This window comes from Vipera ursinii, assembly GCF_947247035.1.
Source record: "Vipera ursinii genome assembly, chromosome: 8".
NCBI classification, from domain to species: domain Eukaryota; kingdom Metazoa; phylum Chordata; class Lepidosauria; order Squamata; family Viperidae; genus Vipera; species Vipera ursinii.
This window is the reverse complement of record NC_139519.1, coordinates 6,185,071-6,209,627: the sequence shown is the minus strand read 5'-3', so window position 1 is coordinate 6,209,627 and position 24,557 is coordinate 6,185,071. Positions and strand designations below refer to the sequence as shown.

At 46.0% G+C, this 24,557-nt stretch overlaps 2 protein-coding genes across 8 annotated transcripts in view; one reads left to right on the top strand and one right to left on the bottom strand.

Moving 5' to 3' along the window:
* POLM (DNA polymerase mu) overlaps positions 1-644 on the bottom strand; it is a 33,628-nt gene extending 32,984 nt beyond the window's left edge. For all 7 annotated transcript variants that reach the window (XR_014493122.1, XR_014493123.1, XR_014493124.1 and 4 more), the window contains exon 1: positions 541-644. The gene's annotated coding sequence lies outside the window, so the exon portion shown is untranslated. The remainder of the gene's footprint in view (positions 1-540) is intronic.
* Positions 624-21,811, top strand: LOC310643693 (N-acetylglucosamine-6-sulfatase-like; the record flags this gene model as incomplete). The annotated part of the gene is made up of 13 exons (XM_083368205.1): positions 624-1,268; positions 5,117-5,176; positions 6,403-6,606; positions 6,700-6,765; positions 8,719-8,817; positions 9,784-9,948; positions 11,626-11,708; positions 12,945-13,063; positions 13,761-13,864; positions 15,610-15,711; positions 16,748-16,858; positions 19,364-19,471; positions 20,867-21,811. The coding sequence occupies 13 exons, from the start codon at positions 624-626 to the stop codon at positions 21,008-21,010; spliced, it is 2,010 nt and encodes a 669-aa protein (XP_083224331.1). The 3' UTR covers positions 21,011-21,811.
* Positions 21,812-24,557: the final 2,746 nt, after the last annotated feature.

Here is a 24,557-nt window from a genome sequence, read left to right as displayed (position 1 = left end):
GGGGAAACAGGGAAGCCTGGCGTCTATTTGTACCTGCCCAGGTGGATGGCATCCAATCAGTTCAAACCTGGGCTTCCTGCCAGTGCAGGTGACAATGGGTGTAGATCCTGGCTTCCCACCAGGCTGACCATGCCTGGGGCTGTCAACAGCTTAACTCATTAGGCTTATCCTGAGTGAGCAGTTATCGCCCGGAGCTGTCCAGCCCCTCTGCTGATCTGCACCATCAGCCTCCTGCTGTGCTGTCCTTTGTGTATGCTGGGAGGCATACACTGCAGTGAGAAACCCAATCACCTGCACGGAACCCAGCAAGCCACATTCCCCACGTTATTTTTTTTTAAGAGAGAAGGAAAACGAGTCAGCCAGCCCCCCCCCCCAAGTGAGATACTCAGCCAGCTTCGGGGTAGCCTCCTTTGCTTTCCCTTCTTGGCCAGCTTATGAAAGAAGGATGCTGGGGAAGGACGGGCGGACGCAAAACTGCAAATCATCCCCCCCACACACACACACCCCAGCCCCACCCCGCTTTGGAGATAAAGCAATTACCGCTTTCCCAGCTTGCACGCGCCTTTCTCTGCCGCAGCCGCCCAGCCAAAGTGTTGCTGCAGCCGCCGAAAAAGTGCGAGGCCATGCAAAGCAAGGCGGGGAGGGGAGGGGAAGGGAGGGGGGCCCTCTCCAGCTGCAACGTCTGCTTCCAGCTGCGCTTTGAAGGAAGCCGCCTCCTTGTCCCGCCCACTCGGGCAAATCAGCCTTGTCCCCGCCCACTCGGTCTTAGAGCGCCCCGCCCCTCCCCGCCGCGATTCCAGCCCTGCGAAGCGAAAGTGAAAGCGCCGCACTTTCTTCGGCTCCGCGCTCTTTTTCTTCTTCTTCTTCTTCTTCTTCTTCTTTTTTTTTTGGCGGGAGGGGCCGCAGCCGGTAGGTATCTCTGGAGCCCTGCGGGGAGGGGGGGGCAGGCGGTGCAAAGGTCCGCGGGGGCGGCCGGTGCGGCGTTTCGCCAGTCATATGAGCAAAAGCGCCTCGGCACTTCCTGGAAGTTGCTCGGCTCGGGCAGCGGCTGGGAAGCGGCTTTCCACGGAGCCAGGATGCCAGCGAGGACGCCGCCCGGGAGGGCTTTGGCGGGGCGGGAGGGGCTCCGGGGGGGCTTTCTGCCCGGATTGCTGCTGCTGCTCCTCCTCCTCCTCCTGAGCGCGGGGCGCGGAGAAAGCGGCGGTGCCAAGAGAGCCAACATCGTTCTCATCCTGACCGACGACCAGGACCTGGTGCTGGGCGGAATGGTAAGACTCGGACCTCCGTGGCGTGTTTCTCCGGCCGGGCGCCCTCGGGAAACCTCTTGGCGCTCCCGGCCCGGCGAAACCTTACCTGCTGGCTCAGGTGGGCGTTGAACTGGGAACGGCCGGGGGGGCAGAGAGAGTGAACCGCTAGTGAGGGAAGGTGGGGACTGCGGTTTCCACGATTGCTCCCGGGGGTAAATTCCTCTCGCCTAAAGGATTCAGAGAGAAGCCCGAAGAATAATCTCGAACCTTAGTTCTGGAAGGGGGGAGGAGGGGTGAGAAAGTGACTCAAGATGGCCTTGCCCTGATTCTCTTGGGCAAAGGTCGCCGACCTTGGCCACTTTAAGACTTGTGGCGTTCAAACTTTCAGAATTCCCCAGAAGTTGAAGTCCACAAGCCTGACAAGTTGCCATGTTTGAAGAAACCCCCCCCCCCTGCTCTTGGGTGTAAGAGGAATGGACAGAAAATCCATCTGCCTTTGGAGATTTGTGTATTGTACCCGGCAACAATAACATTCTAGCACTGTAGTTTTTGAATGTAAAGAAGGTAAAGGTTCCCCCGCACATGCGTGCTAGTCGTTTCCGACTCTAGGGGTCGGTGCTCATCTCTGTTTCAAACCCGAAGAGCCAGCGCTTGTCCGAGGACGTCTCCGTGGTCATGTGGTCAGCACGCTATTACCTTCCCACTGTAGTGGTCCCTATTTTTCTACTTGCATTTTTAGTGCTTTTGAACTGCTAGGTTGGCAGAAGCTGGGATGAGTAACAGACGCTCACTCTGTTACGCGGCACTCGGGACCCACCAAACTGCCGACCTTCTAACCCACTGAGCCACTGCCTAATTTAAAGGGGTGACATTTTGCAAAAAACATTGCTGCGGTTTTAAGCAGAACAGTCCTTGAAAACCTGTCCCGCCCCCTCCACGGCATAGAAATCATATACAAATAGCCTAATAGTGCAAATGAATAACATTAATTGGCAACTTGCTCGTCAATGATATTTAAAAGTAATAAATTGTCAATGTTAGTTATATTAGTGTTCCATAATATCGAATGGCAAGTGGCAATTAAAGGATAACTTGCTCACTACCTAATATATAGAAAAAATACTCCAAAACATACTCATATAAATAATTCATTAATGTTAATACATATAGGAAGGACATGAACACAGCAATATAAAGGTTAGGTGAGTGATGCAGAGGGCTGTTTGACTTGGAAAGAGTAAAGAATAAATTCTGCAAATTAACATTTGATTTAACACGGAAAGCTGACTGCTTCTTGAAAAGCTCCTACTGAACTCTGTATTACTGGCAGAGTATTTATCTTGTTGATTTATTTCCCTGGAACATCCTTGTCTCTTAGGAAGATTAAAATCAAACTTGATTTCTGGTAACTAAAAGGACAACGTTATGTTGTTTCCTTTGAGTGCTTTGGACAGAGTCCAGTTCAAACATGGCATTTTTTAAATTACTTATAAAGGAAAATATTTGTGGCTCAGCCTTGAACTGTGGCATCCTTGGTATTCTCTGGGCTTGATTGGTTCCCCCCCCACCGCAGATGTTTCATTACCCAAAGTAGGTAACATCAGTGGGTAATGAAACATCTGCAAGAAAACAAACTCGGAGAACACCAAGGATTCCTCATTTGTATTACTTTCTTCCAGAATTATTTTTTTAAAATTTTATTCTTGTCTGAAATGGTAGTTGTCCCTTATTATCTTTATATATTTAACAGTTTTGACCTTGTTTAGCTTTGTAAAGATCAACCAAGCTTACTTTGCTACTTACTACCTTTGAAGAGCTTAAATGGACTCCAGAAGATGGTAGAGGACAGGAAGGCCTGGAGGAACATTGTCCATAGGGTCACGATGGGTCGGACACGACTTCGCAACTAACAACAACAACCTTTGAAGATCAGTCCGTCCTCTTAACATTGTTTTAGGATCTCGCATCCCACTTTTGTGCACGTGTTCTGCTGCAGAAGAGGAAAAAAATTACGCCACCTCTTTTCAACAGTAACTCCGTGGATGCTTGCCCAACTTCAAGAGAAAGGAAAACAGTTCTAATCCAAAGGCCCCTCTAATCACTGCTGCTGATAGATTTTGGAAGGCAGTGCTTTGAGGGTCCAACAGATGAAGGAAATGTTTAGTGTGGATCGTGCGGTTTAGAAAAAAAACACCCACAAGTTGCTGTGTAGGACGTTTCAGTTCTGGTTTTCTCCAGTCATAAAGGATGTTTCATCTCCATGTGAAAGCACAGACCAATTTGGTTCCTTTTCTGATGCACGACCCTAACAGAGTAACGAGAGTTTGGAAGGGACGTTGGAGGTCTTCCAGTCCAACCCTTTGCTCAACCAGGAGACCCTAGACCAGGGGTAGGCAGCCTTGGCTCTTTTGTGACTCGTGGACTTCAACTCCCAGAATTCCTGAGCCAGCATGGCTGGCTCAGGAATTCTGGGAGTTGAAGTCCACAAGTATAAAAGAGCCAAGGCTGCCTACCCCTGCCCTAGACTATTTCAGATAAATGGTTGTCCAGTATCTTCTTTAAAACCCACAGCTTCTGAAGGCAAGTTGTTCCATTGATTAATTGTTCCCACTGTCAGGAAATTTCTCTTTAGTTCTAGGTTGCTTTTTCTCCTTGATTAGTTTCCATCCGTTGCTTCTTGTCTTCCTTTCAGATCTTTGGAGAATAGGTTGACCCCAGGCGTGATACTGTAATTAGTTGGCTTGATGGCCTCTTAGCACACTCAAGAAATGCTGCAAACCTCCTTTTTTCTGAAGATTCCAAAGGAATAGATTGAACCTGAAGTCCATATATTTTCCCTGCTCAGGGCTTAGAAGAGACTTGGAAGGATGTTGGCCACCTCTCCCATCCATTCCCAATCATTATCTGATTTGAGCAGGTCTTTAAAGTTGCAAAAATCATGACTTCCTCTGCCAGACGTGTTTTCAAATAAATACACGGTCTGGCATATGACAGCAAGCTTTGAATGCAAGTTTTCACCACATAGCATCCAAGAGGTGCAAGGGAGGGGGAAGTTTCACTTGAGACATCATGGTCAGTTTCGGGTGTGTGTGTCAGGATTAGACCTACTGGACCAGTGATGGCAAACCTTTTAGAGACCAAGTGCCCAAACTGCAACCCCAAACCCACTTATGTATCATCGGGTACCGAGTGGCCATGGCCCTTTGAGTGGGTGTGGCCCATCAGGTGGGCGTGGCCCATCAGGTGTGAGTGGCTGCAGTGGTAAAGGCAGACTGGGTGGGACTAAAAAGTTCAATCAGTCGCAACTTTGCGAGAACTTTTTTTTCCCCGCGAGAAGTTGAAATTGATTGATTGATTGAACCTTTTTTTTGCACACGGCAGCAGAGGCCTAAAGCGAAAAGGTTTTATAAAACCCAGCTGAAGGCCTGGGACTGGGGCGACGGCGTGCGTGCCTACAGAGAGGGCTCTGCGTGCCGCCTGTGGCACCCGTGCCATAGGTTCGCCACCATGGTACTGGACCCTCGGCAAGATGTTTTTTCACCCCTCTTTCTTGAAGGCGCTTAATCTGACATTTTCTTTGTTTTTTTAAATATTTGAGTAAGAAGACATTTGAATACATCCCTTGAGGTTTTCACAGGATAATTTACTAAAAAAGAGGAAGAAAGTAAAGGAAAAGTTAATACAAAAAGAAGAAATATACAGGAATTACCCTTAAAAAAATAGATCTCGAAGTGCTCTGTGTTGTCACCCCTGTGCTCGATACTTTTGTGTCACAAGGGTAGAAGAGTAGATTTTCTCCTATGGGAAGGGCTGTTTTTAGTAATCTTGTTTTGAAGGCTTCATTTGGATTCTTGGCTTCCAATTTTCAGACCCCGATGAAGAAGACCCAAATGCTGATTGGTCAGTTTGGGGCTACCTTTGCTAATGCAGTAAGTATCTCCAAAATGTGGTTTCGGAATTGCTTTGCATTTAGGTTCATCTGTAGGAGGGGAATAGCAAACGCATCCCCTCCTGTCTTCAGGGTTCTTGCAAGTGTAGTGTAGTGTAGAAGCCACAACAGCCTTCCTCTGGGGAGGATAGGAACTGTAGTCTGACATCTGGAGGGTGACAGAGCAGGGAAGGCTGATTTAGAGAATTGGGTTGACTTTGCGACAGGACTGAAAAGTCCAACCTGATCCGTTCCCCAAGAGCTACTGCTTTTAGGACATAAACCCTGTTTGCCCCATTACAGCTGGGAATCTAGGTCTCGGTTTTGGAGCCAGGATGCAAAGGTGCAGATAGTTTTTGACTTACGATCATTCCTTTAGTGACTATGCAAAATTGCAACGGCCCTGAAAAAAGTGACTTATTTTGTGATGGTTTTTCACACTTAGAACCGTTGCAGCATCCCTGCAGTCATGTGATCAAAATTTGGACACATGGCAACTGGCTCATATTTACGACGGTTGCAGTGTCCTGGGATCACGTGATCCCCTTTTGCGACTTTCTGACAAGCAAAGGCAAGGGGGAAGCCAGATTCACTTAACAGCCGTGTTACTAACTTAACAACTGCGGTGATGCACTTAACAACCGTGGCAAGAAAAGTCATAAAATGGGGCAAAACTCAACAATTCTCTTGCTTAGCGATGGAAATTTTGGGCTTAATTTTTGTCGTACGTCAAGGACTACCTGCGTTGGCAAAACCCGTTTTTACTTCTTGTAAGCATGCATTTAATTAACATTGGATAGAGATATTTGAACCGTTCATCAATTTATCAGCTTCTGCCATCTCTTGGAAATAACTTGGTTAATTTTTAGAGGGTTCCAGCTACCTTCAAGGTGGCCAGGCTGCATCTTGGAAAAGAAACTTGGAAAACCTCTGGAGTTGTGCTACTTTGGAGTAGACAGGGAACATAATCTCCTCATCCAACTGCCATGGTGGAGCAGTGGTTAGAATGCAGTATTGCGGGCTAATTCTGCCAACTGCCACCAGTTCGATTCTCACCTGCTCAAGGTTGACTCAGCCTTCTATCCTTCCAAGATCGATAAAATGAGGGCCCAGATTGTTGGGGGCAAATATGCAGACTCTGTAAACTGCTTAGAGAAAGCTGTAAAGCACTATGAAGCAGTATGTAAGACTTAAGTGCTATTGCTGTTGCTATTAATTTGTTTTCAGTTTTCAGTGACCCCCCTGTGTTGTCCCAGCCGCAGCAGCATCTTGACAGGCTTGTATCCCCACAACCACTTAGTGACTAACAATTCCTTGGAAGGGAATTGCAGCAACTCTGCCTGGCAGAAGTTCCAGGAACCCTTAACCTTCCCGGTTTACCTGCAGAAGCAAGGTTACCAGACCTTCTATGCTGGGAAATACCTCAACCAGGTAGAGCTCCGTGTTTCCCTGTAAACACTTTTCTTTTAGCAATAGTGCAGATGTGCCTGGTGTGCTTTCACTAACGTATCTCCTTTCTTACAGTACGGGCACCCGAAAGCAGGTGGTGTTCAGCACATTCCCATGGGATGGACATATTGGCTCGGCCTGGTGAGTAGAACAGCACACGGTTTCCTTCAAGTCAGGGGTGTCTAACTTTGGCAACTTTAAGATTTATGGACTTCAACTCCCAGAATTCCCCAGCTAGCATGGCTGGGTTGAAGTCCACAAGTCTTAAAAGTTGCCAAGGTTGAACACCTCTGTTCTAGGTTTCCCATGGAAGAGAATCCTTGAAGGACATCCCACAGGACAGATCCACTGGGGGGAACAGTTGCATCCCACAAGTGTTGGATTCCAGCTCCCATCAACCACAACTGGCGTGACTGATTTTTGCATTAATAGGAGCTGGAATTCTGAATGGAATGGAGAACCGTGGAAAGCTAGATTAGTCTCTCTTCTCAGTGTTGCTAGAAGAACTACCCACAGAAGTTTTAAAAAGAAGTTAGATTTGCCTTAATTCAGGTAGTCCTGTATTACGGCCACAATTGAGCCCAAAATTTCTGTTGCTAAGGGAGACATTTGTTAAGTGAATTTTGCCCCATTATATGACCTGTCTTGACACAGTTGTTAAGTGAATCACTGCAGTTCTTAAGTTAGTAACATGGTTGTTAAGTGAATCTGGCTTCCCCATCGATTTGGCTTGTCAGAAGGTCACAGAAGGCGATCACGTGACTCCCAGGCGCTGCAACTGTCATAAATATGAGTCAGTTGCCAAGAGGCCGAATTTTGATCACATAACTGTGGGGATGCTGCAGTTGTAAGTGTGAAAAACAGTCATAACTCATTCAGTGCTGTTGTAAGTTCGAATTGTCACAATGGACTGTTGTAGGTCGGGAACTACTTGTCCTGGGACACTTTGAGGCTGGGTAGAAACATGCTAAAAATTAGATTTAGTAGCTAGAATATAAATAGGGGGAGATTCCTTCTAAGTTTAGACTAGATCTGTCCAGTCCAGCATCTCCAAAATCCACTGAGAGATTTCCTCCCCCCCCCACTGATAACATTGACATCTCATTAAGAAAATGTTGGAGACTGGATTTCTACGTGCCACGTCCAGGTAGTCCTTAATGATCACCATTCAGCCCAAAATTTCCATTACTAGGCAAAAAAGTGCAGAAAAAGAGCAACAAAGATGATTAGGGGGTGGGAGACTAAAACATATAAAGAACAGTTGCAGGATTTGGGTTTGGTTAGCCTAAAGAAAAGAAGGACTCATAGCTGCGTTCTGGTATTTGAGGAGCTGCCACAAAGAAGAGGGGATCAACTTATTTTCCAAAGCGCCAGAAGGCAAGACAAGAAACAATGGATGGAAACTAATCAAGGAGAGAAGCAACCTGGAATTAAGGAGAAATTTCCTGACAGTGAGAACAATTAACCAGGGGGACAGAAGTTGCCTCCAGAAGTTGTGGGTGCTCCACCATTGGAGGTTTTTAAGAAGAGACTGGACAGCCACTTGTCTGAAATGGTATAGGATATCCTGCCTGAGCAGGGGGCTGGACTAGAAGACCTCCAAGGTCCCTTCCATCTCTATTCTGATTGAGTGACATTTGTTAAATGAGTTGCTCCCCATTTTGCAACCTTTTTTTGTCACAGTTATGCAGATTACTACAGTTTTTAAGTGAATCTGGTCTACCCAATTGACTTTGCTTTTTGGAAGCTGGCTGGGAAGGTCACAAATGGTGATCACATGATCCCAAGTGCCTGAAATTCGATCACGTGACCCTGGGGATGCAGTGTTAGGGCCTGTCAATTTTCTCAATGCTGTTGTAACTTTGAATGGTCACTAAACAAATGGCGGTAAGTCAAGGATGACCTTTATTTATCTTGTCCAAGTTATATAATGCTTTAACATAGGCTTTATCTCAATTTGTTTTAACTGCCATTTCATCATTTTGAGAGAAATGTAAACTGCCGTGAGGGTTTTTTTAAGACCAAGTAATGTAAAAATATTTTAAATAAATAACTACCCTGGTGTCTAACAAGCCAGTGTGCATCCTCCCACAGGTGGGCAATTCCAGGTATTACAACTACACCCTTTCAATGAACGGGCATGAGGAGAAACACGGGGACCACTATGAAGAGGACTATCTCACGGACCTGCTCGTGAGTCACTCCGGTTCCTCCTCGGCTTCACCTTCACTGTGGTGCCCTGCAGAGGTGGCCACAAGGTAGGCTCCAAAAAGTCAAGATGGCGGCCACAGTGCATTAAAAAAAAAAGAACAGGCGGAGCTTCCATCACAGCTTTGTGGCTGCCATCTTGACTTTTCTTCGCCAATCCCTGCAAATCGTGCTGGTGCCACATCTTCAGCTGCCCTCTGCAAAGAACTAGGCTTTTTTGGCATTAGGAGATAAAACCCTTGCTTATGCTCTGAATATATCTGTTTTGTGTCACCAGCCAATACCAACAAGGGCTCACTAAATGGGGATGACCTGTGTGGGTGCTCTTGTCCTTGTTTAGATGGTATGGTTGACTGCTAGAGGGTCAATAGCCTTGCCAGTCACAGCTGAGCACCGGTGGAGATTCCCCATCATCCAGGTCATGGTTTTCCCACAGGTGCTTTTTCCAAAAGCCAACTGGACTTTCTGTGGCCAAAAGCCTGATACTGGGCCACGGCCCATAAGTTGGGGACCTCTGATCTAGTTCATTATCCTATGATAAAGCAAGCTTGTGCAGCTTGTGAAATGTGTGCCTGTTTTACAAAAGTGTTGATCTGAAAAAGTGCTGCTGGATTCCTTCCGATATTCTCTGGTGGTGCACGGTTCCTAGGCACACAGTAGGAAAACTTGTTTCTGCAAAGCTTACATTGCAAGCCAGCAGAAAATAGCAATTATTTGTAGATAGGAACAGCTGGGCAATGCAGATTCCAAATCTGGCAGTCCAAAGTCAAGCTGAAGCTTTACAATGCCAAATCAAGAGAGAGGGGAAGTCTTGGTTATTTGAGGGAGGGGGGGCAAGTGAGGGCCTGGAACAGCCAGCCTTGCATCTGAGTAAGACTGAGGACAGCTGTTTTCTCCACTTACGTCCTTTGCCATCTTCTCCCACCCTCCCCAATCCGTCTTGTGTTGCAGACCAACCGGAGCCTGAATTTCCTAAGGAAGTTGTCGCACCCTCCCTTTCTCATGGTGTTAGCCCCACCTGCTGCGCACTCGCCCTGGACAGCGGCTCCTCACTACAAGTCCGCTTACAGTACTCTCCAGGCCCCTCGCGATGGCAGCTTCAATGTGCACGGGAAGGTGAGTCCCAGTGCATCCTAAGTGGTCAGTGACCTCGGTGGCCTTTGAGGCAGACTAAAACACAGCTTGGAAATCTGGCACCATTCAAACTCTTCATCTGAGTTCCATGAATGCCAATAGAATTAGAAATAAATTAATAGAATAGAATAGAATAGAATAGAATAGAATAGAATAGAATAGAATAGAATAGAATAGAATAGAATAGAAAGTGAATAGAATAGAATTAGAATAGAATAGAATAGAATAGAATAGAATAGAATAGAAGATAGAGAATAGAATAGAATAGAATAGAATAGGAGAGAGAATAGAATTAGAATAAAATAGAATAACTTTATTGTTAAATGTACCCTAATAAGCATACATTAAAATGAAATTGTGCTACATTCAGCTCTCAAAAAATACTATTATGCATATACCCAGTGCTTTTTTTGTAAAAGAAAAAGGTGCCGGAACTCACACGTCATACAACCTGACTTGCCTAACCTACAAGGTTCCATCCAAAAAAGGTGCCGGAACTCCATTCTGAGCGCTCTATGAGAAAAAAGCCCTGCATATACCCATATACACACACATATATGACACAGAGAAACATCAGTATAGTTTGAATGTATACTATACATGGCAAAAAAAAGAATCCTGTGAATTTACAAGACGGATGGCATAAGGAACAAAGCTGTTAGAGAATCTAGTAGTTCTGCTGTAAATACTTCGAAACCTCCTCCCAGAGGGGAGCAACAGAAACAGACCATGAAGTGGGTGTGTGGGGTCTCTGACAATGATTCGAGCTCTAAGCACATATAGGTGCTCATAAGCAGTATCCTGAATAACATTTGGAAACCATTGGTTGGGTTTTTCCAAACATAGACAAAGTCATGCCAAAAGTGCTTTTTCACGAGTCAAAGTCCTAATCTATTGCAGAGTCGATTGGCAGCATTTAAAAGTGCCGGTTGCCCAATCAGCCCATAAATAAAAACAGCTAAAACACATCCTGTCAGCTCATGAGATTTTGGGCATTCTTGTTTAATATCTCATGAGAATCACTTGAACATGGTGGTTATATTCATAGCATAAATGAATAATGCACACACTGTATGAAAATCAGCAACCTCATAAAGATTTTTTCCAGGGTTTAAAAAACAATTTTTATTTAGTGATGGAGTTCTAAAGCTCTGTGAGAGGGTATCACTCGGGCCCACATTTGCACACCCCATTTAGATTACTACAGCTGGTCCTTAACCACGTTTAGTGACTGAAGTTTCAACAGCACTGAAAAAAGTGACTTATGGCCCATGGTCACATGATCAAAATTCGGACACTTGGAAACTGGCTCATATTTATGACGGTTGCAGTGTCCCGGAGTCACATGATGCTCTTTTGTGGCCTTCTGACAAGCTTACAGTAAGTCCATGGAGAAGCCAGATTCACTTAACAACCATGTTACTAACTTAACTGCAGCGATTCACTTAAGAACAGCAGCAAGAAGGCTCGTAAAATGGGGTAAACCTTAACAATTGTCTCACTTAGCAATAGATAATTTCGGGCTCAGTCGTGGTCATAAGTCGAGGACTACCTGAATAAGGTGGGGGGGTCCTTTTATAGATCCTCCTTATCTAACATCCATCCTTGAGCCATTTGGTATCTCTGGAAGTTGCTCCTGGATTTTTTTCCCTTTTGTAGGACAAGCATTGGCTGATAAAACAAGCAAAGACGCCAATGTCCAACAGCTCCATTGAGTTCTTGGACCACGTTTATAGAGCCCGGTAAGGAAATGTTGCTTTCTTGTTGCCAAAAGGGGTGAAAGAGAAGATTATCTGAAACCAGGAGCACCATCTGCCCATTTCAGCAAGCCAAAGTTGGCCTAACTCTGGTTTGAAGTGTCTATAATTGATTGTGGCTCACACGTTGTAGTAAGTCATAAACTCATAGCTTGCAATTTTAAAACGGCTTTTCATAGGTCCCAATAAGCCATAAAGTGCAGTTTAACAAAGCCACCGTCATTGGATTCCCCTTAGCTGTGAAGCCACAAAGGAACACAAACCACCAGATGGTTTAGTGTGACATGTGAGCCCAGTCATCCCACAGGTGCTTTTTCAATCATCCCAGGTTATGGTTGCCCCAAAGGTCTTTTTTCCAAAAGGCGACTGGGTTTACTTTCTTGGGTTTTTTTTTTTCTTTGAAAATATTTCGCTTCCCAGAAGAACTGGATGAGAAGCGAGACCAAGAGCCTTCTGAAAAAAAGCATCTTTGGGGCAACCATGACTCAGATGATTGAGAATCTCTCTGGAGATGTAAACCCAATCATTAAGGAGAAAATAGTCACAATTTATCTGTTGTGTTTCTTGACCCACCCTGAGCTGGCTATCAGTAAAACCAGCAAAGTGCATGAACACAGTAATAATTCAGATCGCGTTTATTAATAGACTGATCCATCAATAAGAATAAAGCTGGAAGGGACCTTGGAGGTCTTCTAGTCAATGTAACACAAGACCCTTTACCATTTCAGACAAGTCTTTTTAAAAACCTCCAGTAATGAAGCATCCACAACTTCTGGTGGCAAGCCGTTCCCCTGGTTAATTGTTTTCACTGTTAGGAAGTTTCTCCTTAATTCCTGGTGGCTTCTCTCCTTGATGAGTTTCCCTCCGTCGTTTCTTGTCCTGCCTTCTGCTGCTTCGGGAAATAAGTTGACCCCTTCTTTATGGCAGCCCCTCAAAATCCTGGAATACTGCTATTCCTTCTTTTCTCTAGACTAGCCATACCCAGTTCCTGCAACCGTTCTTCCTATGTCTTCATGTGTTTTAGCCTCCAGGCCTTTAATCATCTTAGTTGCTCTTCTCCGCACTTCTTCCAAAGTCTCAACATCTTTATGTGGTGACCAAAACTGGATGCAGTATTCCAGGTGTGGTCTTACTAAGGATTTATAAAGCGATATTAATACTTCATGTATTTTGATTCTATGCCTCTGTTTATACAACCCATCGTTTCTCTTTTATCTACAGGTGGCAAACTCTGTTGTCAGTAGACGATATGGTACAGAAAGTGATGGATCAGTTGAAATCCCTTAAATTGCTGGACAGCACATACGTGTTCTATACCTCAGATCATGGTTACCACACAGGTGAGTAGAAGCAGAGTGATAGGGAATTATTTTAAAAGGCCCACAGATAATATTGGGAATCTATAATCATTCCATCAGAAATCAGTGTTCTGAATATAGGCAGCAATATTCAAAACTAGATTTAATAATAAGCCATTAACTAAAGGAGCCCTTACACATCCCAGACAAATGATTGTCCAATCTTTTCTTATGTGAGTTGTCTGGACCAATTTAATTTAATTTTTTTTTATTTTAATTCCATTTATATCCCACCCTTCTCCGAAGACTCAGGGCGGCTTACAAGCTTAGCAATAGCCTTCATTCTATGTATATGCCTGCTTATTAGGGCTTTCACACACACCCCAAGCGGCATTATTACAAAGTCAGCTTAATTGCCCCCAACAATCTGGGTCCTCATTTTACCTACCTCGGAAGGATGGAAGGCTGAGTCAACCTTGAGCCTGGTGGGATGTGAACCTGCACTAATTGCAGGCAGCTGGTGTTACTTAAGGAGGCATTAGCCCACTGCTCCATTTCTTGTCTCAGTCTGATCTGGAAATTCGCTTCGGAGATTGGATTGAATTGCCTTTGAATCAGATCTCCAAACTGAATATTTGCTCTTGCTAAAGAATGATTCCTTTTCATCTTTGCAAATCATCCATGTTTATTTTCTCCCCCTTTCTGTCTATTCTGCTTTCTTTGGGGGGCTTTTCTGCAGGACAATTCTCACTGCCCATTGACAAACGGCAGCTTTACGAGTTTGATATCCGGGTGCCATTGCTGGTGCGAGGACCAGGTGTTAAAGGAAATCAAACATACCTGGTAGGTTTACTTGTTCCAGCGCACGGGTCTTCAAGCCTGGCCCTTTTATGACTTGTGGGCTTTAACTCCCAGAATTCTTCAGCTAGGCACGCTCCAGGCCTGTCTGGTTGAGGAATTCTGGGAGTTGAAGTCCACAAGTCATAAAAGGGCCAAGTTCGAAGACCCCTGTTCCAGAGGAAGGGTCTCAACTGAAGGTCTAGCACAGGCTTTGTGGAGGGCATCTTCAGTTAAAATGGGAGGCATGAAGAGTTCTGGGTTGGAGAAGTACGTTCCCCCTATTGCGTTGGGCAAGGGAAGGGCTATTGGTGGCCTCCAAGATACCTGAAGATCAGGTTGCTTGGCTAGACCACAATTCATGTCTCTCCACCTTGACCAGTCCCACCCCAATCAAGAATGCTGCTTGTGGTTCTCCCATTGCTAATTGTAGCAAAGTGTTTTTGCTGGAGTAAACCCAGCCATGTTATCCACATCATCCAGCTGGTAGAAGGTCAACTGGAGTGTAGGAAAAAGCAGAGGCCAACCAGGCTTCATTTGTGCCTCCCCCCCTTCTCTCCCCCCCCCGGTGATTTAAAAGCAACAGAGTCTGCAGTCCTGAAGCCCCACATGATAGTGTCCTGTGGGGTCATTTGCAGAAGGCAGCATCCTTGAGGATGGGACCAGCATTTGGTTATAGGCTTATGTGGCCCAACCGCTTTGATAGGTTTCCTGATTCAAAATGAAGAGAAACTCTGCCGCAGATTTTCAGCTGACGTGCTTGGAAGCAGCTCTAAGGGCTGCAACTGAAATGGCCCCTTGTGGCTCTAAGGCTTTACAGATGCTGCTCGTTCCTGGTCTGCAGCTTCCATTCTGCCCAGCCAACATGTGGCTGGAGAGCAAGGGAACTGAACCAGGAAGCTGGAGAGCATCTTGTTGTGATGAGATAGACCAGCGGCCTCCAACCTTTGGGGCACCAGGGACCGGTTCCATGTTGAAAGGTTTTTCCGCAGGCCGGAGGGGGCGTGGTTTGGTGTGCTGCCTGCATCCCGCGAATGGGGCTTTGCTTGTTTGCGAGGCCCGGTTTTTGGCATGCCACGGACCAGTGCCGGTCCACGGACCAGTGGTTGGGGACCCCTGTGATAGACAATACTGACCTAGATGGTCTGAGTTTCTATATAACAGCTTTCTTCGTGTAATCGTAAAGGGGAAGGAAAGGCACTTGGGGAAATTCATCGCCCGAGGACATTACCTCTGCAGTTTTCCTGCCATGTTACGGAAAGTCAAGGTAGTCCTTGATTTACGACTACAATTGAGCCCCATATTTATGTTGCTAAGTGAGACATTTCTTAAGTTTTGCCCCATTTTACGGCCTTTCTTGCTACAACTGTTAAGCGAATCATTTCAGTTATTAAGCTACTAACCCGGTTGCTAAGTGAATCTGGCTTCCCCAACGACTTTGCTCCTCAGAAGGTCGCAAAAGGGGATCACAGGACCTCGGGACACTGCGACCGTCATAAATATGAGTCAGTTGCCGAGCGTCTGGAGTTTGATCATGTGACCAGGGGGATGCTCCAATGGTCATGAGTATGAAAACCAGTCATAAGCCACTTTTCCAGTGCTGTTGTAACTTCAAATGGTCACTAAATGAACCGTTGTACGTCAAGGATTCACTTCCTACAGAGTTTCTGATCCGGTGAGGATGTTACTTGTTGGTTAGGGAACCGTTGTCCCGAGTTCCTTTCAAAACATCTCTCGTCTTCTCTTCTCAGGAACCCATCCTGAATATCGACCTGGGACCTACTTTCTTGGACATTGCAGGAATCAATGCTTCTCAGACCAGCATGGATGGTGTCTCCTTTTTGTCCCTCTTGGTAATAAGTTGCCTTGAACTTTGGAATACAGTCCGATGGGAGAGTCCAGTTAGAAACAGGAACAGAGGAGGGATTTTTTTTTTCAGCACTTGCAGTGTTTACAACGGAGGGCTTTGCATGAGAACCTGCATGTGGCACTTTTTATGTGTTGCAGGATCACACCGCAGAATGTGAACTCGAGACTCATGGGGTCTAAGCAGATCTCTTAAGAAATTCAAATAAACAAATCTTGAGGGTCCCGCATGGGTAGAGACCACTGTGCCATTTCCATAACTTTAAATATTCTTCCAAGTATTTTAAACATACAATGACTGGGGGAAAAATTGGAATAGGATAAAAAAGAAAAAAGAAAGGAAGAAAAGGAAGGAGGGAGGGAGGGGAAGAAAGAGAGAGAGAGAAAAGGGAAAGAAAGAGAAAGAAAGAAAGAAAGAAAGAAAGAAAGAAAGAAAGAAAGAAAGAGAAAGAAAGAAAGAGAAAGAAAAAGAAAGAAAGAAAGAAAGAAAGAAAGAAAGAAAGAAAGAAAGAAAGAAAGAAAGAAAGAAAGAAAGAAAGAAAGAAAAGAAAGAGAAAGTGGCCCAAGGTCACCTAGCTGACTTGCCTGAGGCAGGAATAGAACTCACAGCCTCCTAGTTTGTAGCCTGAGACTGTAACCACTATTCTTTTTTTGTAAGTTTTTTTTATTGATTTTCCAATATTACAATAATATCTTTAAAAAGCAACGTGGTGTCTGGGTTACCACTATTGATTCACACCATTTATCAGCAGGCAAATTAGCCTCTGAGAAGACTCTTCATTGGGACTTTTGTGGATCGTCCAACAAAAAGTTGGTTGGAATTTCCTCAATAGTATGGCAGGTTTCCACTTAATTAGTTTATTAAAGAATCTTTTAATCTTTCCCTATTAGGTTAGGTGGGCAACGAAGCCTGATAGGGCACCAAAGGAGATGTCTAAAATACATTTAGAAATCGTTACAGAAAGAGAGAGAGAGAGTTTTTTATTCACATCTGCTTCTTGAAATGTGTCTCCTTTCGTGCAGGTGAACAAGACACAGAGATCTGGGTGGCGGTCAGACTTCCTGGTTCAATATATTGGAGAAGGCTACACAACCAAGGACCCCGAGTGTCCGGTCTTGGGACCAGGAGTGTCCGTAAGTGACCATACTTCTCTAATTTTCACGTATTAGTGCATATTTCATTACAAAATGTTGAGTCTGCCATTTACCCCCATGACACGTGCTCAGAAGACAGCTCCCTCATTTACAAATATTTATTTCAGTTCTGAAAGACACTGCTTCCTTTCATCTAGGTAATTTTAGTTGGCTAAATTTCCATTTGTTTTGCACGTAAAGAAAACATTTCTAGGAATAGGAGACAATGTGTAGGTAGCTGGTTTAATAGGTAGCTGCAGAAGACCCCAACAAAAATGGTAGGCCGTTCTGTAGAAAACTAAATGTTCCCCTACCCATCTAGCCAGCATGGCCAAAGGCAGGGGATTATGGGAGTTGGGATGCGAAAGCTCTGGGTAGTAGAATGTGATCGTTCTTTTAAAAAAGTTGTTCCCTCTCTGTGAGCAAGAGGACAGGTCTTAGAAAAACCCTGTTGTGTCTAGTTGCACCCCTGTCTCTGTTGATGCTGTGTTCCCATAATGGCCGACCATTACTTAGGTGCTCAGCAGAGCAAAATCATGGAGGAAGGATGGGAGAAACGTCTAATAAATGAACACTGTCTCCTTTGACTTCCGAGAAACAGGCTCTTTCGCCTTCCCGAAAGCAATTCCGTTCAGGAATGGCATTTCTGTTCCAGACCAGGCTGGCACATTTGCCTAGGCAAAACAGGTCTTTGCTTAGCCCTCCCCATCATTTCCCTACAGTCCAACTCAGGCTGTCAGAACTGCAACAGCTTGCACCTCTACATAAAGACGATCCTTGGCTCCATTTGTTGAGAAAGATACAGCTTAGTAGAAGTCAGGTGTATTTCAGCAATGCAGAGCCAAAACTGAGATTCGCGTGCCAAAATCACTTAAGTCTACCCCGCACCTTTGTCTACCTTTCGCTGCCCACCAATCAAGTTCCTGCAAGATGTTTCCATAACGCTCCGTTTGAACCCAGGTTGGCATGCAGCTCCCTTCTTCCAGCTGGGTGACCTTGGAGTGGCATCTCCATCTTCGTTTTCCCCCCAAGCCTCCCCCTCCCTTCATTTCCCCTCCCCACAGTTCATGGCAGACCGTCACGGCATAACAGCGAAGCACAGGCAAGCGTAAGGTGGCAGCTGACACGGGCCTAAAAGGCTGTTGAGAGAGAAGCTTTCTTGCATTCTCACAAGCCTGGGTTGGCGTGGTCTCCCCCCTTCCCCCCACCAGCACCTAGCTTGCCGTGAGAGAGCAGGAATAGGACAGTTGCTGTGATAGAGGACAATGGAATGGATGTGCTGTAAAGGGATGGAGAGGGGAATGAATTTTCTCCTTTCCCTCTTATTTATGGCAACTTGGAGGTTAATTGGGCCCATGAGATGGTTGTGCTATTATTCTTGGTTGCCACTATGCATACTTGCTGTAGATCAACTTTATTTGTGTCTTTAATTCTGCATAAGCCAGTAAGAGTTGCTGCTGAAAAATGAGCAGCTGTATCAATTGATTAGATCAGACATGTCAAACACAAGGCCCGGTGGCCAGATCCGGCCCGCGAAGTGGTTTCATGCGGCCCACGAAGCCATCCTGGAAACAGTGAGGGAATGGCCCCCGCTGCCTTGGCCCTGGCCCAGAGACCCTCCTCCTGCCAGAGACCCTCAGATCTGTCCCACTCCTGCCCAGGCCCCCATAGGCACCCTTGATGCGAACGATGTAGAGCTGGCCACGCCCACCCAGTAGGCCATACACACTCTAGCCACGCCCACCCGGTAGGCCACACCCACCCGGCCCCCTGAGGGCAACTGCCATGCTGATGCGGCCCTCAATGAAATTGAGTTTGACACCCCTGGATTAGATCAATGGAAAGATAACGGGAGTCCCTTCAGATTTTACTCCGTCACTTGTTGCCTACTACAGAGGGTGGTGCTCATCTCTGTTTCAAGGCCATTCAGCCAGCGCTGTCCAAAGACATTTCTGTGGTCTTGTGCCCAGCCTAATGTCACTGAGCACTGTTACCTTCCCACTGAAGTGGTACCTGTTGATCTACTTGCATTTGCATGCTTTCAAACTGCCAGGTTGGGAGGAACAAGGACGGAGCTCACCCCGACATGTGAAGCTCGGGTCTCGAACCGGGGCTGCCGGCTTTCCAGCCAGCAAGCCCAGTGTCTTAGCCGCTGAGCCACTGCGCCACCCCTTATATCAATAAATGGGGGGAAGGAACTGCTCCAGCCAGCCAGCTATCTAGCTAGCTATGCCCTCTTTACCAAGAAAGAAGCTCAGCCTCCGTGAGGTTGCACTGACATCTGACTGCTCTGCTAAGAGTTTCTGTTAGTCCAAAAGAGGCCCTGCATTTTTGCAAAGCTCAGACAAACAGTTATCTCAGCATTCTGATAACTCTCGATCCTGGTGGCTGTTTTGATGTGGATCGGTCGGCCCCCACCAGCCGTGTCTGTTCTTGGCAGAAGAATGCAAGTTCTTGGATAGATGCTCGGTTCATGAATGGTTTTCCAACTCTTATTTTGCACAGCAATGTTTCCCTGACTGCGTGTGTGAAGACGCCTACAACAACACCTATGCCTGTGTGCGTACTTTGAGTGCCGCGAACATGCAATACTGTGAATTTGCCGATAAAGAGGTAAGCAGCCGTGGTTGTCTTCTGTAGTGTCAAGAGGTCCAAAGAGCTGGGTCCGTGGCCTTCAAGAACGATCATGTAATGCTCAGAGCTTCTGGCATCAGGAAAATACCTTCCCATTAGGATTCTGTTTGCTAGCAAAGTCTGTTGGGCAGGTGCTCTGGGGCAGGGGTCCCCAACCCCCGGGCCGTGGACTGGCACCAGGCTGCAGCATGCTGGAAACCGGGCTGCATAAACAAGCAAAGCCCCATCTGTGGGATGCAGGCAGCACACAAAACCACGCACTCTCGGGTCCGTGGAAAAACCTCTCTCCACGGAACCGGTCCCTGGTGCCCAAAAGGTTGGGGACCTCTGCTCTGGGGCATGCAGGCAGTCCTCGGCTCACTACCACAAGTGGGATTGAAAAATGTGTGATTAAGCAGTGCGGTTGGTAAGACACCATGTGACTGCGACCTTCCATGCTGGCTTCCCCATTTACAGGTAGTCCTCAACTTACAATAGTTCCATTTCGTGACCGTTCAAAGCTACAATGGCACTGAATAAAGAGAGGACTAGTTTTCACAGTTACGACCGTTGCAGGACCCCCATGGACACGTGTTCAAAATTCAGATGCTTGGCAACTGACGTGTATTTATGACGGTTGCAGTGTCCTGGGGTCGTGTGATCCCCTTTTGCGACCTTCTGACAGGCAAACTCAATGGGGGAAGCCAGATTCACTTAACAACCGTATTACTAACGTTAACAACTGCAGTGATCCACTTAACAGCTATGGGCGAGGACTACCTGTATTTGTCGAGAAAAAAAGAGAGTTAAGCGAAGTGTTGGTGGAAGGACAGCTGTAGAGAGCAGCAAGGAGTGTAGTGGGATGCAGCATTCCCAGTTTGCCTTCTGGAAAAATGAGTTTGCCAAATATAACAAAGGAGCTATTTCTGTGGACAGCCAAGTAGCACAAAGCACAGAGAAAGATGCCTTCAAAATTCCTATCCTATTTGCAAGTCCACAAATTGGTGCATTATTTTTGTGCCCTACTTGCCCCTCAGCCAGAAAGGTTCCCCAAATGGTTCATGGATCAATAAAAAAAGACCAGCCTGATCCTGAAGCGAACAGTCCCCAAAGAGCTGATTAGGAAGGTGGGCAGGAGTGAGAGACGAGTCTTGTTTTTATGGTGACTTCAAGAAGTTCAAAGGGATGATTCTCCCAGGTTGGTTCTGCCAAGTGGATGGAGTCTTTTTCCAGGTATGAAGGCAATTGGGGCCACCTTGTAAGAAGGAGACAATGTGGATGGATGTTGGCTTCTCAATGAGGCTGTGAGTGGAAGTCCTCCCCTCTGTGGCAGGGTTTCCATTCAGAGACTCTGCCTCCTGACCATGACTGCACATCCTACTTTTTTTCTTGCAGAATTTTGTGGAAGTCTACAATCTGACTGCAGACCCACATCAGCTTTCTAATGTAGCCAAGACCGTGGACCCTTCGCTGCTTGTGCAGATGAACCAGAAGTTGATACAGTTGCAAGCTTGTTCCGGTGTCAGCTGCCGTTCCTGAGGGTTTGAGCACTTTCGCTATGACCAAGAATCCAAGACGCCTCTCTTTTTCCTTGTGATTTTGTGGCCTGGCTTCCTTCTGCCTCCAAACTGAAGCCAATCTGGTGCTGCCTTTTAATTTAGGATTGCTTGGTCTTGAACCCCAAGTTTGGAATTTGCTGTGCTGGGATAGTATTGGGGTAGAGCAGAAGGGAAAAATATGGGTGAAGAGCAAAGGCTGTCACCCAAGAGTGCCCAACCTTGTTATTCTGGGAGTTGAAGTCCACAAGTCTAAAAGTGGCCAAGGTTGCACACCCTTGCTGTAACAACTCTAAAAGACACCCTGTGAAATTCTAGTGCCTTGTCTCCCCTCATTGCTTATCTTGTCTCCTTTTGGCCAGGCAGTGGGCAATGAGGTCTCACTTCAGAGTGAAGAACATATCTGACCCAGCCAGGGGTTGACCACCTCAATTTGAGGCTGTCCGAATGTTCTTGGACTACAGCATCCTGCAGCAACTGTCACCTTTGTGCCTACATACCCCACCTTCCTCTGCTCTGGTTAGATGAGGGGTGGGGAGGATTATTTCCGTTTAGACATTGATTAACACAGAACGAATTAACATGGGATGGTTTACCTCCGTGATCATCTCCTTCCTTGCTCTTGCTGGCTGAGATCTTGGAGGCTCTGTACATCCCTCCAGCGATCCTTGTGCCTTAGTTGGACACTTTTACCAGGGCCTCTCGTGTAGTCCGTGGTGATCATTGCAGTTGCTTTGTGTCTTCATACTGTGAAAAAAAAATGGAATAAAGCATTTTTCTCATTAGTAAAGCTGGTCTTGCATTTTTGTGTCGTCCCTGATATGGAGACTCCTGACCGTTGGACTTGTCCCAACTGGCCATTTAGAAAAGACCCTTTTCTGAGTGCATTCGTAGTGAAAGGCATACTTTTACTAAAGCCAAGTGGTTACAAGGTAGGGAAAACCAGATCTGACATTTGCGTGTGAAAACTGCCTACTTACTTTCCCAGACCCTTCCCCCCCCATTATCTGTTTAGTGTCCAATGGGATTAAAACAAATTGTTTTGGTAACTGGTCTGATTCTTGGCAGGTTCGGGGATGATCTGCATTCCATTCCCACACTTGTAGCCTTGGGGTCAGCCAGCCGATTCGGTTTCTGGTCTTCCCCCTTCTCCCGTGTTTTGGCTCCCCCTCCCTCCTTTGGGGCTCATGGCAGTCTGGCACCAGTGAAGCACAGATGGTGCGAAGCAGAGATGGGGCAGCAATGGCACTGACATTACAGCTGCGCCAAGATGAGCTTGTACATCTCACTAAACAACAACTTGGCTATCTTGGTTTAATTTGTGAAGTGAACCGTAGCTTAGCCGAATGTATGAATGCAACCAAAGACTGCTTAGCAACTCATAGATAACAACAGCAATAGCACTTAGACTTACATACCGCTTCATAGTGTTTTACAGCCCTTTCTAAGCGGTTTATAGAGTCGGCATCTTGCTCCCAAGAATCTGGGCCCTCATTTTAAGGCCGAGTCAACCTTGAGCTGGTCAGGATCGAACTCCTGGCAGTGGGCAGAGTTAGCCTGCAATACTGCATTCTAACCGTGGCGCCTGCACGGCTCCTTCTGTTTTCTCTGTGCGTTTTCTCCATGATCATCTATCTCTAACTTGGCCCCTGGAGACTTCCAACGGCAGCCCATCACCACCATCTACCCTTCTGCTGGTGGTCTTCTCTTTCTTTTCATCCTTCCCAGCTTTTGAGCCTTCTCCAGAGAGGTGAGTCTTGGCATCATGAAGTAGGATAATTTGAGCCTGGTCATTTTCTGTAAAATTCTTCAGGGCACAATATTTTAAGTCAAAGCTAATCCTTACTTCCTTGGAGAGAGGTTGGTTCGTTTGGAATTATTTGCATGGTTTACAACCAACAAACCTTGTTGATAGGGAAGTGCCTGGAGGGGTAGGTTGAAGAGAACTTGAAAAGGAAAATGGGGATAAATGCTAGCAAACGTAACTGCAGCATTCAGGCCAATTGAAATGATCTCCAAGGTTTAAGAGCAACAAAACTTAAGTGTCCAGCAATCTCCTTTCTAATTTACACAGATAGTCCTTGATTTACAACTACAACTTCCATCAGGCTGACCTGGATTGATGATGGGTTTTTAAATATGTTTTAATTTTTAACTGTGTAGTTAATTTATTTTGGGGCTGTTATTTAATTCTTTAAATTTTGTATTGTTGTTTTTTATTGTTGTTAGCCGCCCTGAGTCCTTCGGGAGATAGGGCGGCATATAAGTCCCAAAAATAAATAAATAAATAAATACAACTGAGACCAAAATTTCGACTGCTGAGTGAGACAGTTGTTACGAGAGTTGAAGCTTCATCGGCTCTGGCAGGATGGTGGAGATGGAAGGCTTAATTCTGACAGCATGTGGGGAGGGGAAACCCATCTTGGATAGTCAGAATCAGAATAGAGGTGGAAGGGACCTTGGAGATCTTTTAGTCCAGCCCTCCACTCAAGCAGGAGAACCTATACCATCTCAGACAAGTGACTGTCCAGTCTCTTCTTAAAAACCTCCAGTGATGGAGCACCCACAATTTCTGGAGGCAAGGAGTTCCACTGGTTAATTGTCCTCACTGTCAGGAAGTTTCTCCTTAATTCCAGGTTGCTTCACTCTTTGGTCAGTTTCCAACCATTGTTTCTTGTCTTGCCTTCTGGTGCTTTGGAGAATAAGTTGACCCCTGTCCTCTTTGTGGCACCCTCTCAAATACTGGAATACGGGTATCATATCACCTCCTAGTCCTTCTTTTCTCTGGACTAGCCACACCCAAATCCTGCAACCGTTCTTCATAGGTGTTGGTCCCCAGGCCTTCAATCCTCCTAGTTGCTCCTCTTTGCACTTTTTGCCTAGCAATATAAATTTTGGGATCAATGGCGGCCATTAAGTTGAGGGCCACCGTACCTGTACGCGGCATGCAGAAATCCAGTCTCCAACATTGACTTAATGAGATTAGAATATAATCAATGGGGTGGGGAGAGCCCTTCTTTTCTCTAGACTGGCCATAGCCAAATCCTGCAACCGTTCTTCATGTTTTAGTCTCCAAGCCTTTAACCATCTTAGTTGCTCCTCTGTGCACTTTTTCCAAAGTTTTAACGTCCCTATGCTGTCAGAACTTAGCCTTCCGTCTCCCCCATCATCCTGTCAGAGCCAGTGAAGCTTCTTGAATGAGAAGTTAAACATTTGCAAGGCAGAACAGAAAAAAAAATAAGTACAGTTGACTTTTCAAAAAGCACCTTTGCAACAACCCAGCCCTGCCATACCCATTAGCTGAAGCCATCTCCCTTTCCCACCTCCGCTTTCGGTGCCCGCAGAAAGCCTATGCAAATGGGCAAACAAGCTAGCTGTCTCTATCGTGCAGGAGATTTAACTGGGCACGGAGGACCTGCTTTGCTTCAGCATGGTAAGAGATCGTGCCATTATTTTTTGGGGGAAGTGTTGAGGATGATGGATAGGAAATACTCCTAAAGGAAATGGGATGTTTGTGGAATTGCACAAGG